The 12,291-nt window shown below is 36.9% G+C and overlaps 1 protein-coding gene across 3 annotated transcripts in view; it reads right to left on the bottom strand.

Annotated features, from left to right (window-relative positions):
• The window catches only part of TMEM131L (transmembrane 131 like), a 78,270-nt gene that overhangs the window by 17,055 nt on the left and 48,924 nt on the right, over positions 1–12,291 (bottom strand). For 2 of the 3 annotated variants that reach the window (XM_026792931.2, XM_005486350.3), the window contains exons 13-23: positions 11,758–11,911; positions 10,956–11,126; positions 10,583–10,652; positions 8,507–8,624; positions 7,791–7,932; positions 6,687–6,796; positions 4,984–5,056; positions 2,794–2,936; positions 2,029–2,171; positions 1,519–1,705; positions 251–436 (exon numbers count right to left, since the gene is read on the bottom strand). In XM_026792931.2, coding sequence (XP_026648732.2) covers positions 251–436; positions 1,519–1,705; positions 2,029–2,171; positions 2,794–2,936; positions 4,984–5,056; positions 6,687–6,796; positions 7,791–7,932; positions 8,507–8,624; positions 10,583–10,652; positions 10,956–11,126; positions 11,758–11,911 — 1,497 coding nt within the window. The remainder of the gene's footprint in view (positions 1–250; positions 437–1,518; positions 1,706–2,028; positions 2,172–2,793; positions 2,937–4,983; positions 5,057–6,686; positions 6,797–7,790; positions 7,933–8,506; positions 8,625–10,582; positions 10,653–10,955; positions 11,127–11,757; positions 11,912–12,291) is intronic. The other variant, XM_005486352.4, reaches the window with a different exon arrangement.

The raw sequence follows: 12,291 nt of genomic DNA, 5'->3' as shown, positions 1-12,291 counted from the left end.
AAACAGAATGAAAAAATCCTGTTTTTTCAGATCCCTGTAATCTTCTGTTGCATCTAGAAGCAGGCAAAGTGGTCACTGCTGTTACTTCATTTGTGTTCTGACTGTTTCCAGAGTCCAAACCACACAAGCAGCAGCACAGTGTGCAGGGGGATCTCAGTCAGGGATGCATCAGCCCATGTGTGTTATCACCACGGCATTCACATGCACTGCACCTTGTGGGAGCTCTGGGGCGCTGTGAGGAAAGCCTTACCTTACAAAGAGGACAGTGAGCCTCCAGAAAGACTCTTCCCAGCTGGGCCCTGGCACCACATCCGCACACAGCGGTAGCAGATGGTGAGGGAGGGTCACGTTGAGCGTGAAGTGGAACTCCAGATCAGCAGCAGTCACCAGCGTGAGCTCACGAATTACCCATGAAGATGTAAAGTCAGGAGTGAATCTGTCAGGAAAAACAGAGGTGGTGTTACTTTTTCATTGTTTGGCTGAATTTTACTTTCTGAAGTCATACTGATAACAAAAATACAAACAATACGATGATGACAACAGGAGCAACAATAATAATAAGAAAAATAACTTAATAAAATTTACCAATAATTTAATAGCATTCTTAAAATTACTAAAATATTGCCTCATTATTACTATGAATTATCAATTTATTAATCCAGTAATAACTGTTTAGTTATATGAAATAATATTATTTAATAATTTTTTTTAAAGTACACTTAAATTAAGTGTCCACTATCTGCTTAAACTGTGCAGGTGGCATTAGGTCATCTTAAAGTAGCAAAATATGTGGCTTTATTGTGACTCTTCACAATACTCTTGTTACTGTGACATGTTTTCCTTTTATCAAGGCAATACACATAATCAACTCAGGTTAATCAACAAAAGCACAGCTGCCCAGCATACAGCCAGCATGATTTCAGAAAGGGCCAGGTACTAGGGTGCAAAGCTGGAAAGATACAGAAAGCAGAAGAAACACCAGATTTGTCTCTTCTACTTCCCTGACCCATCTCAGTATTCTACTTGATTGCTAGAAGGTATAACTTGCCTTTCTAATCAGTAGAGGTGAAATCTGTTGTATGGGAAACCACAATTACTTTACTACAGTAATATTACTTTTGCTTAAGTCACAGTAGTATCTTTCACTCAAGGATAGTTTAAGAAGAATCAGTTTTAGACTATGTGCAATGTTGGGAAAACATGACTAGATTGTGGTCAGGCTACTTGGAACAAGCTTAGAGAATAAGAAGCAAATAAAAAATTGTGGCAACTGTTTTGTTTTAATTTATTACTTCATAATGCACTGATAAAAGCATGTATGCTGCTTTTTAAAAATAATGGGTCATATAAAGGACCAGTATTATATAATCCATTCGTTAGTGTTATCCTGAGGGAAATGCTTACTAAATTTCTATTCAAAATTTTGTGTGTGGTATGCCATTGGAGTGTCTGTTTCTGAAATTAATTATTTCAAATTTCCACTTCAGTTATTTTGTCAACAAATTTGTCAGTGCTTACACAATGCTGATTTCTCGTGATGAGTTTTGAGCTAGGAAAAATTCCTGACAGTCTAACACTTCAAATCCATATCCTTGGCAACTGTAACCATTGATTTTCATTGATGAAATTGTTATAGGAAGAGGCCCAATATTCTCTACTTTGAAGTTCTTCGTAATGGATAGAATTTGCTTGCTGTCTTTCAGTTCTTAAAGGAAAAAAGAGAGCAATTAGTTTACAGTGCATGAAATTATTTTCTTACATTCATAAATAAATTGCTATTTTTACTTACATTGAATAAAAAAACCCCATAAGTGACCAAGATCTAATACAGACTATTCTGCAGTAGTGTATTTCTAAAACTTTTAACTATTTTCAGTCAGAGTTTTGACAAAACAGAATCTACACTTCTCACGGCCAAACTCTTCAGCTTTGACCATTCTGTTTCTGTAACATGAATGTTCTGTATGAGTTCCAGTGCAGAGCAAAGCAGGCAGCTGCACAAGCAGAGACCTGTGTCTCCTTACTCACGTCGTCTGCAGTCCATTAGTGTCGCTTCTGGCACCTTAAACCGAAGGGATCCTCCTGCACCTGGGAGTCTTCCCCCCACTTTAAGCAATTCTTTGGCTCCAAAGCCTTCTACATTGACAACATCCAGAACAGTTAAGTTGTTTCTGCCATAAAATAAAAATCATGCAGTCAGCCACTAAAGCACAAATTAAGTTTGCAAAGTCATGGCTTTGCTCTCTAGGTGCCAAACCAAGATAACATTGTGTTAGAACAGAATCAGGGGCAAAACCTAGACAGTTTTCTCCTAAACAGAGACAGGATCACTCCAGAACCAGCCCCTAGTGAATTTCAGACAGTGAAGGGGCAAGTTTAGTGACCAGTGCCACTAGAAAACAACTGTGTCACCTAGTGAAAATGGTTGCTTCTTCAATTAATAAACTCCCTTTTCCTACAAAGGTAACCAAAGTTTGGCTGCATAAAAGACTCACTGGATCCACAACTGCTATCATTATTCAGTCAAGCTGAAAACAGCAAAGCCATACAATGTGTTTCTCTCTTAACGCAAAACTGCCTCAGTACAGTCACATGCATTTTATAACCCTCTGACAACATATCAAGAAAATTAATGACTCAGACATAAGGCACAAACACACTCTAAGCAATTTTTATTAAACCAGAGGTATTCTGACTTTCAAATTTTGAGCATTTGTCTATGTGCCAGGACTTTGCAAATTCATTTTTATATTGAGCTGCTTGATTCTCGCTTACAACTAAAATTTGGCTTACCTGATTAAAATAAGGGAAGCTACTCTTTTGTAATCAAGAGGTGTAAAAATTACACCAACTTTTCTGGTTTCCAGTGGCTGTAAACTTAAACAAAGCATCTCAGAACTGCATTTCTTGCTGATGAGGTCCTCTTGATGTGCATTCTGTTAAACAAAAAATGCATTTCTTACTCACAGAAAATATCTGTGTTTAAAGATGTCAATAAAGAAAGCACTGTATCACCACTTAGCACCACACAGAATATTTCTGGCAAGGTGCAGAAACTGCTAACTAACTCGTTATATCCAAGTCTTTCCTTTTGACAACATAAAACATCAGATAAGATTGTTTATTTGAGCAAAAGTTCATATTACTGCACTTATTATTATGAGGAACGTATTACTTCATTATTTAAAACAGCTTTTATTTCCTCAGATGGAAAAGAAATTATATAGTGTCTTGCATATTCAAGAAATCCTGAAACACTTCACAACACAAGAACTGAAGTGTATTGATTGCACAGGGAAATGTGGCAACCATTATACCCTCAGTGCATGACTTACAACTTGATTGAAGTGAGAAAGGGACTGCTGGTAAATATGCTGATAATTTGAGTCACTGGAAGGAAGCCAAAGAGAATTCTCAACTATATTAATTGAAAACCAGAACTACCAGAAGTTCACTTAGTCTGGAAATAATGTAAATTTTCTTAATACTGTTGTTTATTCTTTGTGCCTTTGAAAAATGAAAATAGTCCTATAACTTGCTCTTCCAGGTCCCCTCTTAGAAAGGGGTGATCAGATACCTATAGCAGTCAAAAAAACCATAATGATTGCAAAATGGGCTCTCACTTGGTTGTTTCTCAGTTTATGGGTGTTGTACTAACAGCTTTTCTATCTTTTTCTGTTCAAAATGTTTTTATTCTTTGTCTATTTTATGAAAAATACTTCACAAAAACTATCAGAACCTGCATTTAATAATCAGTATTTATTAAAAGCAAGCCATGTATGGTGTTTGCAAACTTCCCCATGTTACTCCCTACAAAGATGAGCCTAACAATTCACTGCATATAAACTGACTAGGAAAATGACGTCAAATGCAAAAATTTAAATATTAGCAACTATTTATTTGGTTAACAACGCAAGATCTGTCTCATATGTGCTGAAAATCTACCTAACCATGCATGTTCCCCCTAGCTCTTCAAACCTAATGAAAACCATGTATTGCACACACTGATGTGAAGATCCACAGCTATTTTTCCATTTGGCCAAGAGTACGGTGTGTGGGACTGTGGAAGCTCACTCCTCCCCCTACACTACCGTCCCTTTTTCAGAGTGTGCCTACAGGCTAGGATTTATAAACTGCTGTCTCCTCTCTTTTACAACAACTCTTACAACTGTTGCCAGAAAGGAAAGGTCAGCTTTGATTAGTGCAGCAAACATACTCTTTTCCTTTTACAAGGTACAAGTATTTCATTAAGATCTTAAAGCATATGTGCAGAAACCTGTATCTATACAGGACATTAAAGATGAAGCTGCAGTATGCCCAAACAGCAAGGAAAATACATTAATTCTGGCTTTTTGTAGAAACCAGAAGTCTTAAGAAGAGATCCTCTGGGTATTCTGGACAGTACTCTGGTCACCAGAATATGCCAGCATCCCTGATACAGCATTTTCTCTGTCATCCATGACACAACATCTCAGGGTTTAAGCACAGCTCAGCACTGGTGTGCCATGGTCAAGTGCTACCCACACTCATTCAAAAATGAGGCAATGGGAACCAGAGAGAACCATGACACTCCAAACCTGAATCCAGAAGTTGCAATGGCATGAAGCTGATATGTAGAAATCCCAGCTCCTCCTCCCATGAACTACCTGACACTACTTCCCTGTTCTGAGCAGAGAACCAGCCCGCTCCTGACATCACTGACTCCACAGCCTGACACTTCATGGTCAGCCTGGAGCCAAGGGTGAAGCCCCAACAGCACATCCACACACTTGCAGGCATGCATGCACTTCCTCCCTACAGCTGTACTCAAAACTGACCCAAATCCTGAAAATAATTAACTACAAAGATACAAACCTGATGAAGAATCAAGAAAACACTGTGAAACTGCTTTAAATTGCTCTTGGGAAGAACCCAGGAGTAACATAGCTAGAAAAATCCTTCTCTAGTGTGTCAGACCACTTCTACCAAAATTAGCCATCTTACCCTGTGAGAACATTCATCCATTAGCCTGAATTCGGTGGTTGTGAAGTTGATAGCTTGCACATTTATCCCGAACCTAAATAAACCAAAACAAAAAGTTAAGCATTTGAAACCCAGCCTGTCAGAACTGCTTTGACTTATTTTTACATGCTGGCATCTATTCTTAAATAGAGACTACTTTTACAATTGCATTTTGGCAGTGTGAAACATGGTGGAAATGTGGGTCTGCATTTCAAAAGAATACGCTGCAAATCAGTTTTATGTGGATTACACATATTTGGAAAACAGACAAATGGCTGGGCATTTTAGGTCTGCCAGTGTAGAATATTGTAAAAGATAACAGTCAAGAAATAGAATTTCTAAGCCACACAAACACAAATTCCCTGAAACTCTTTCTGCTCACATAACTGTTAAGAAATAATCATTATTAAATCTCATATAATTTATTCAAAAATCCCTCTTTCTGTTCATGATTTGTTTGGGACAAATTCCTATTTTCCATCACATGATGCGCAAATCAAATTTACTTAAAACAATTGATTTGTTTGTCCAAATGCAAATTATAAGCATTTGACATCAAGTATTAAAAACCAACATAAGAAAACCAACACATAAAATGTAGATTATAGACGAATGGACCTCCAGCCACTGAATGAAAACTCACTTGTCATAACTATCTATGACATTAGGTTAAAAAGAACCAGTTAATGGATGTGATTTCTGGTGAAGTTAGAAGATCTGCAGAAACACAAGTGTGCAAATACAGAGAAAATGTAATTGCAAACCACTAGAAAGAGTCTATGTGGAAATAATATTTAGTATGCAAACAGATGGAGTTATTAATGTGCATATATATATACACAGACATATATATGCACATGCATATACCTATGTAAAGGAATGATGTTAAGGAAGCAATTACACAGGGATTGGGACCCCAAATAAGCAAGATACACCTAAGCACAGGAGTAATCCCACTGTCTCTAACCACACACACACCTACCAACTATAACATTTTTTCAAAGATAAGTGTGACAGGGCTTATTTTGGTGAGCTTCAGTTCACTCACCAGGTTCCTTTATTATTAGTCTAACTCTCCTCTAGATTTCTCATTAGATCATCATCTCAAATCTAAAACAGAAGGGCTAAAACAATGCAGAAACATTTACTTAGCTGACCCTAAATATTTATGCTGAGGTTGCTCCCTCTGAATCTGCATTTTGCTTCCCAGTTTCTGTTTCCTCTTTGACCAGGGTTATTACCTAAGAAAAGACTAAGAAGAAAACTCTTCTCTAGGATGGTTCAGATACCTTCTTTTCACTGATCTGTCTACAGACTCTACAGATACCAACCAGCACTGTGAGGAGATGCACAAGCCCAACCCTGTAAGCTGTTCACCTCACCCGGGCAGCTTGCACTAAGCCTCAGATACTAGAAGATTAACAACTATAATATATATCTGGCAGACACAAATTTGCTTAAAACATGTTAAATTTGTGTTTTATCAATGATGAGGTACACCACAAAGGCATGCACCATACAGGGAGCTGCCCCAAACAAGGCTCTGTCTTCCAAAATGGGACAGAACATAAGCCCCATCTAAGTTACACTTTGAAAAACTAAATAAAACCCAATAAGCAACAATCATAAGGCATAGCAAATAAGATCTTTTAAAAGGGAAAACAGTATCCTGAGATAGTTATTACCATTTGTTCAGCAGACTCAGTGAAGCTTGGGGATCAGGGTAGTAAGAAAGAGGCAGAAGCTGCAACGTAACTGGGAAGGATGAAGGGTTTCTTAGTACGAAATATTTTACCTAAATAGTTTGGAGGGGAAAAGAAAGAGTTAAAAACTACATATTTGAGAACTGGTTGGTAAAATAATTCAACAATAGCAATACAATCTGCATTTTCAAGGGACTTCAATCTGGCTTTTGTGTCAATGCAGTATAATCATACATGCACATGACTGCATGTAACAGCAGGACATGTCACCACAATGTCAGAATTTGCAAAGTCAGCTAAGAGTGCATTTTGAACCACATACACAAAAATACAGACCACCCCCAGTGTCCAAACAACCCTTTCATTTGGATTTTGATTTATGCAGACAGATGTGAACAAAGCTCTAGCACAGAAGAAAGTTAGTGAGGTGCCACCCCATCTTAGAGAAGTCTGAATGCAAGCAGGTTATAAAAATTTCTGTAATGACTAACAATTAAATTGGACAAATGGAATATTAAGGTAATTCACAATATGTGCATATGAAAACTATTTCCATATGACTGGTTCTGGCCTAGGCTAGGTTAGCAGAAACCTAAATCTGACAAACAAGAAAGAAATAACTGTCAGTGTGGCTGAAGATACATTGCTCTGCAAGTGTTGTATCTCTCATAAATGTTTTACACACCTCTGTTAGACAAGACAGTGGCATGAGGAAGGCCATCCTGTACAGCCTTGCATGCATCACTAATGACAACACACCCTATCCCTAGTCCCATGCTCAATTATTTTACCACAAGCATGTAACTTATATAACAAACACAAGGAAAGTTTAACAACAACAACAAATTGTTGGTTAAAACTTACACTGCTTTATTCTTCTCCTTGTACTAAAGTATTACAACTAGCAATCTAGGAAACTTACCAAAGAACCAAAGAGATACAAATTTAGTGTCTTAACTGAGATCAAAACATCAGTTCATAAGCACTATGAAAATGTAAGCAGCACCAAATATTAACCACAGACTTTGTTATTTAAAAAAGCTAAATGCACAACTCAGAAAAAAGTATAGTAACAACCATTCTCACCATGCTACTTTTAACAGCTGTGGCATTAAAGTTGAGTGTAAGGCCAGGCTCTGTAGTCAACCGTGGCAAGAAAAAGGCAAAGGATTCCTCTTCAGAGTTCTTCTGCTGAGTAAAGCGAGCTGATCCTAAAATATTTCTCCTGCTTTATTGGCAAAAGCAGAAAACTTAATTAATTTCTTTTTTTTTCTTTCAAACAAAGAACTACAAGATGATTTGCCAGGATCTGTAACTGCATTAATTTATCTTTCCTTGGAAATGGTCTCTACAAAATAAAGTCGATAAAGCTGTAGCTTAACAGCTAACTTTTGTGTATGTAGGCCAGGGACTAAAAACCATGAAAGCCATTCAAAGACCCTGAGAAGACTGCTAAGACTGCTATACAACCTGATGATGAAGGACTCATGCAACTCCATAAATGAGCTGGTAAAACATGCTTGGACTGCTTTCATGCCAGGTAGCCCTGGTGAGATAACTAGAGTCAGAATATTATTTACATTTTGGGCTGAAAAGCTTACTTGTGGCTGGCAGTGCCTTGAAATGAAAGCTGGGGGAGTCTGGGGTGCTCTGAAACTCCATGTGCTTCAAGAAAACTAATTTAAGTGTAGAAAATGGTCCAGAATGTTTTGTTCTAATTAAGAATACTTCAGAACCAAAATATTCCTTCTTACAACACTCTACTGGCTTGAATTAAGAACCTCAATAGATTCTGTACAGACCTGCATGCTTCCCCACGTCTTATTTTTTGCCATCTTTCATAAAGGTCACTTGCAAGCTCAGAATCCACGTCCCAGGCAGAATGGTCCAGAGAGAGACTCTTCTGCCAAAGCAGATTTGCTGAAAGGATAATAGATTTTTCAGATTTTACAGAGATAATATTTGCTCCTTCTGTCAATCTACTTGAGAACATGAGTAATCAGTATCTGCAAAGCATCCAGACCCAAAACAAAAAAGCCAACCCACTTTTTCCCTTCACAGTGAGAATAAGCAAGGGTGTATATATATATATATTATCTTCCATATCAGATTTGTTTAAAGAAAAACATCTGCAAAACCAAATTAACTGTACATGCAAACAAGAGAATGGGCATTGCACAGGCTGTGTATGCTTTAGTGAGACCTTTTTATTGCTGCTATTCCTAATAGATGCCACTGAAGAGTAACCAGGTCATCAGTAGTCTACACAGTACTCTCCACTGATGGCAGTAAAGTACCAAGATAATATGCTATATAGTGGTTCAAAAATATAGTAGCATGGCACAGCAGGGAACATAACAATTCCTAGTTAGGCAAAAACAGTCTTTTCATTTTAGCTTCTTTTCTAGATGCTGATAATTTTCTCAAATTATTCTTAAGATGAATTGCAAAGCTTTACATCAGTCTAAAGATTAGTGTATTTTAGAAAGTTACACTCATATTGGTTCAAGCATTTTAACACAGCAGAAAGTAGTTGGAAAAGCAAGCTTCTTTAGAAAGAAAACAAAAAATACTTATTTTGAAAGTGCATGTACTTTATTTTACAATCCTTAATGTTTAAAGTAATTAATTGAGATTGGTGATTATTGGAATAATCCAACTACAATTTCTTTAGGTCAGTATTTCCAGGCTAATGCATTACACATTTCTGTTTACAAACAGTAGTATCCTAAAGCAGAAGGCAGAATACCTGTAAGTACAGATCTCATTATGTGTATTACTAGAATGAAAATAGAGTAAGCAACAAGTATTCAGTTGTATTAGCCATATTCCTTCATTGAGATTAAAAAAAAAAACAAAACAAAAAAGCAAACATTTTCTTCTAAGATACGGACCTTAGCATGCAAGTGTCCCAGTAAGTGTTCAAGTCACATGTTTCTATATGTCACCTCAATTCTCCTTTTCACATCTGACTGACTACTACTGCCTTCCTCATATCCTCACACAAAGACACATTTTAGGAAACATCATCTTGAAAACATTTCCAGGAGAGTGCTCAAATATTTAAAGCCTATGCTATCAGCTGCCTTCTGAAACTCCTTACTGCACAGAGAGCAAAAACCACTATTCTGAACCAGCTTTTAACAGGTTCAACATTCTTTAGACAGTATCATGCCATGTTAAACCTATTGCTGTATTTTGGTAAATGCTAGCCAGGTACTTAAAACAGCTCCCAGCATTACAGTATCTGGAGATGGATTCTTCAGTCCCAGAAAAAAAGAGACGCCTTCCTTCTGTTTCATATGATACAGTGTTAAGATGCTGTTTTACAAGCCTGATAAACCATATTTGCTAAAATCTATGGAATTATTGCTGTGGGAAAGAGATAAAGAGGAGGCCTTCAAATTTAACTCTAGATATAGGCAGATATTGGTCAATTTTTTTGTTTGGTTTTCATAAAAGAATTCCCAGGATCTGGGCCCAGGTTATGCACATTTTCTAATAACTTAGAGTTAGTGGACAGTTTTGCCATTCTACTTCAACATCTCTCAAGAAAACATGTATGAAGAAAGGAAAGGGCAATACATCATCAATGAGAATTCATAGGAGAGTCTTAAATACTAAAATTTAAAAAAAGAATGTTACAAGACAGAACAATAGCTTAGCACACGCTATGGAACTAGATGTCTGAAATACTGTACCATGTACTCAGTTCCCTCAGCCATTTATATACTCCCAGAACATTTGTTTTAAAACAAATGTAAAACTAAGTACTTGCATGAACAATCTCAATATTCTCATTACAAGTCCTGCTATATAAAATGAATTTTCTACAATACAACTAGTCAGATGCCAAAAAAAGCCTTAGACAAACCTACCTGAATCAGACTTTCCCAAGTAGCACTGAATATCACAGTGGGCAATTGCTTCAAAATTAAGATCTCCCTGCTGGAAAAACAAAACAAAAACATGACAAAACAAGAGAACAAATTTCACTTTCTCAGTGCATAATTTCATAGAGTCAAATAAGAGAATTTTGAATTAAGATAATTAAGTGCCAAGAAAACAATAATTCCATTGCTGTTCAACTCTGGGGACTTAACCTCTCAATCTTCAGAATGGTCTAACAGAGTGGTCTGATACTGAGCTTTTGTTTCAGGACTAAGAACAGATTTCTGGCCTGAGAGACACTGCTGCAGCTGGGTTTGCAGTGCATAATAACAATTCAACACACACAGCTGAACACCATACCTTGGACACAGTCGAATATATCTGCAGAGGTATTTCGAACATCACTCCCACGTTTGTGGACAAACAAATACTAGAGAGCACATTTGTTACAGTGTCTTTCACATTGAGCTTCAAAGAAAAAACATTCCAGCAGCCTGGAGGTAGAGTCAGAGGTTCAGCAAAGTTCAGAATCTGAAAAGAATCAAACAACAGCTGGATTAAAATTGGTACAGCACTTTCTGACACAGGTGGTACCTTGAAAAATGCAAACTTTCATGTCTTTTGTGTTTTAGCTGTTACTACCATGGCCATATGAGTTCACACCTGATCCAAACAGTGCACTTATGCAAATCCCAATACCAAAACATAAGAAGAGCCATTTAGATGCCTATATTGTGTGCTTACTCCTAAACCAGATTTGCCTGATTTGAATCAAGCAGTTGTGCCAGTAAATCATTGGCTTTAAAGGTCATCTATGCAGTAAAGGCTTCCACTATGAAGAAATGCTGAATCCTAGAGAGCACAAACACACACATTCAACAGTTCTGAGAACAGAGCAATGGTCTATAATTTGATGCATCTGTAGCTGCAACTCAAATGAAGGAATAGTTGTCAATAAAACAATACAAAAGTAAGCTGGACAGTGAATAATGCCTCTTGAGACAGTAACCTAATAGTTACAGATGTACATAAACCTTTATTTTTAATGGATTCCAACCAGTTCTAAGAACACAGAGTTCTTCAAAGAACCCATTTTGTATGTCAAAAGTCCATATTTTTAAATCAAATACAAAACATTGTACAAAGAAGAAATTAAGCTTACCTTAACTAGGTTCTTTGTTTCTCTGGCTATGAAGACCTCATTCAATTCAATGCTGAAGTAAAAATTGTTTGTAAACCATATGGACCAATATCCTGAAGTATTATGATGTGGTTCTATATGAAACAGTACTGCAGAAGGATCTACATCAAAATACCTATAAGTAAATACATCAAAAATATAAATACATCTGCTATTGTCCTTGAGTACACAAGTGGTCCATACAAGAGAAGATAACACAGCATTCTTGTATGATGGGGCTCTTCTAAGTTCTCCCAGAGAAGAACAAAATTATTTATTTGGGAATAATGACATATGAGAGTAAAAATTCACAAGAACCATGTAAAAGAGACATGCAAAGTATCTATCCCTCTTGTCATGCTATAGTACAACATTGCCAATTGCTTTATGATACAGCAGGCTGGATGAAATTAGCAAAAGATGACTGAAGCAGGAAAAGACTTCACATTTTTTCTAAGATTATCCAGCTTCTGCATTGCATTAAAAACGGTGCTGGAAATTTTATCATAGACTAAG

Source organism: Zonotrichia albicollis, chromosome 5, assembly GCF_047830755.1.
Source record: "Zonotrichia albicollis isolate bZonAlb1 chromosome 5, bZonAlb1.hap1, whole genome shotgun sequence".
In the NCBI taxonomy this organism is placed as follows: domain Eukaryota; kingdom Metazoa; phylum Chordata; class Aves; order Passeriformes; family Passerellidae; genus Zonotrichia; species Zonotrichia albicollis.
This window is presented reverse-complemented; position numbering and strand designations above follow the sequence as displayed.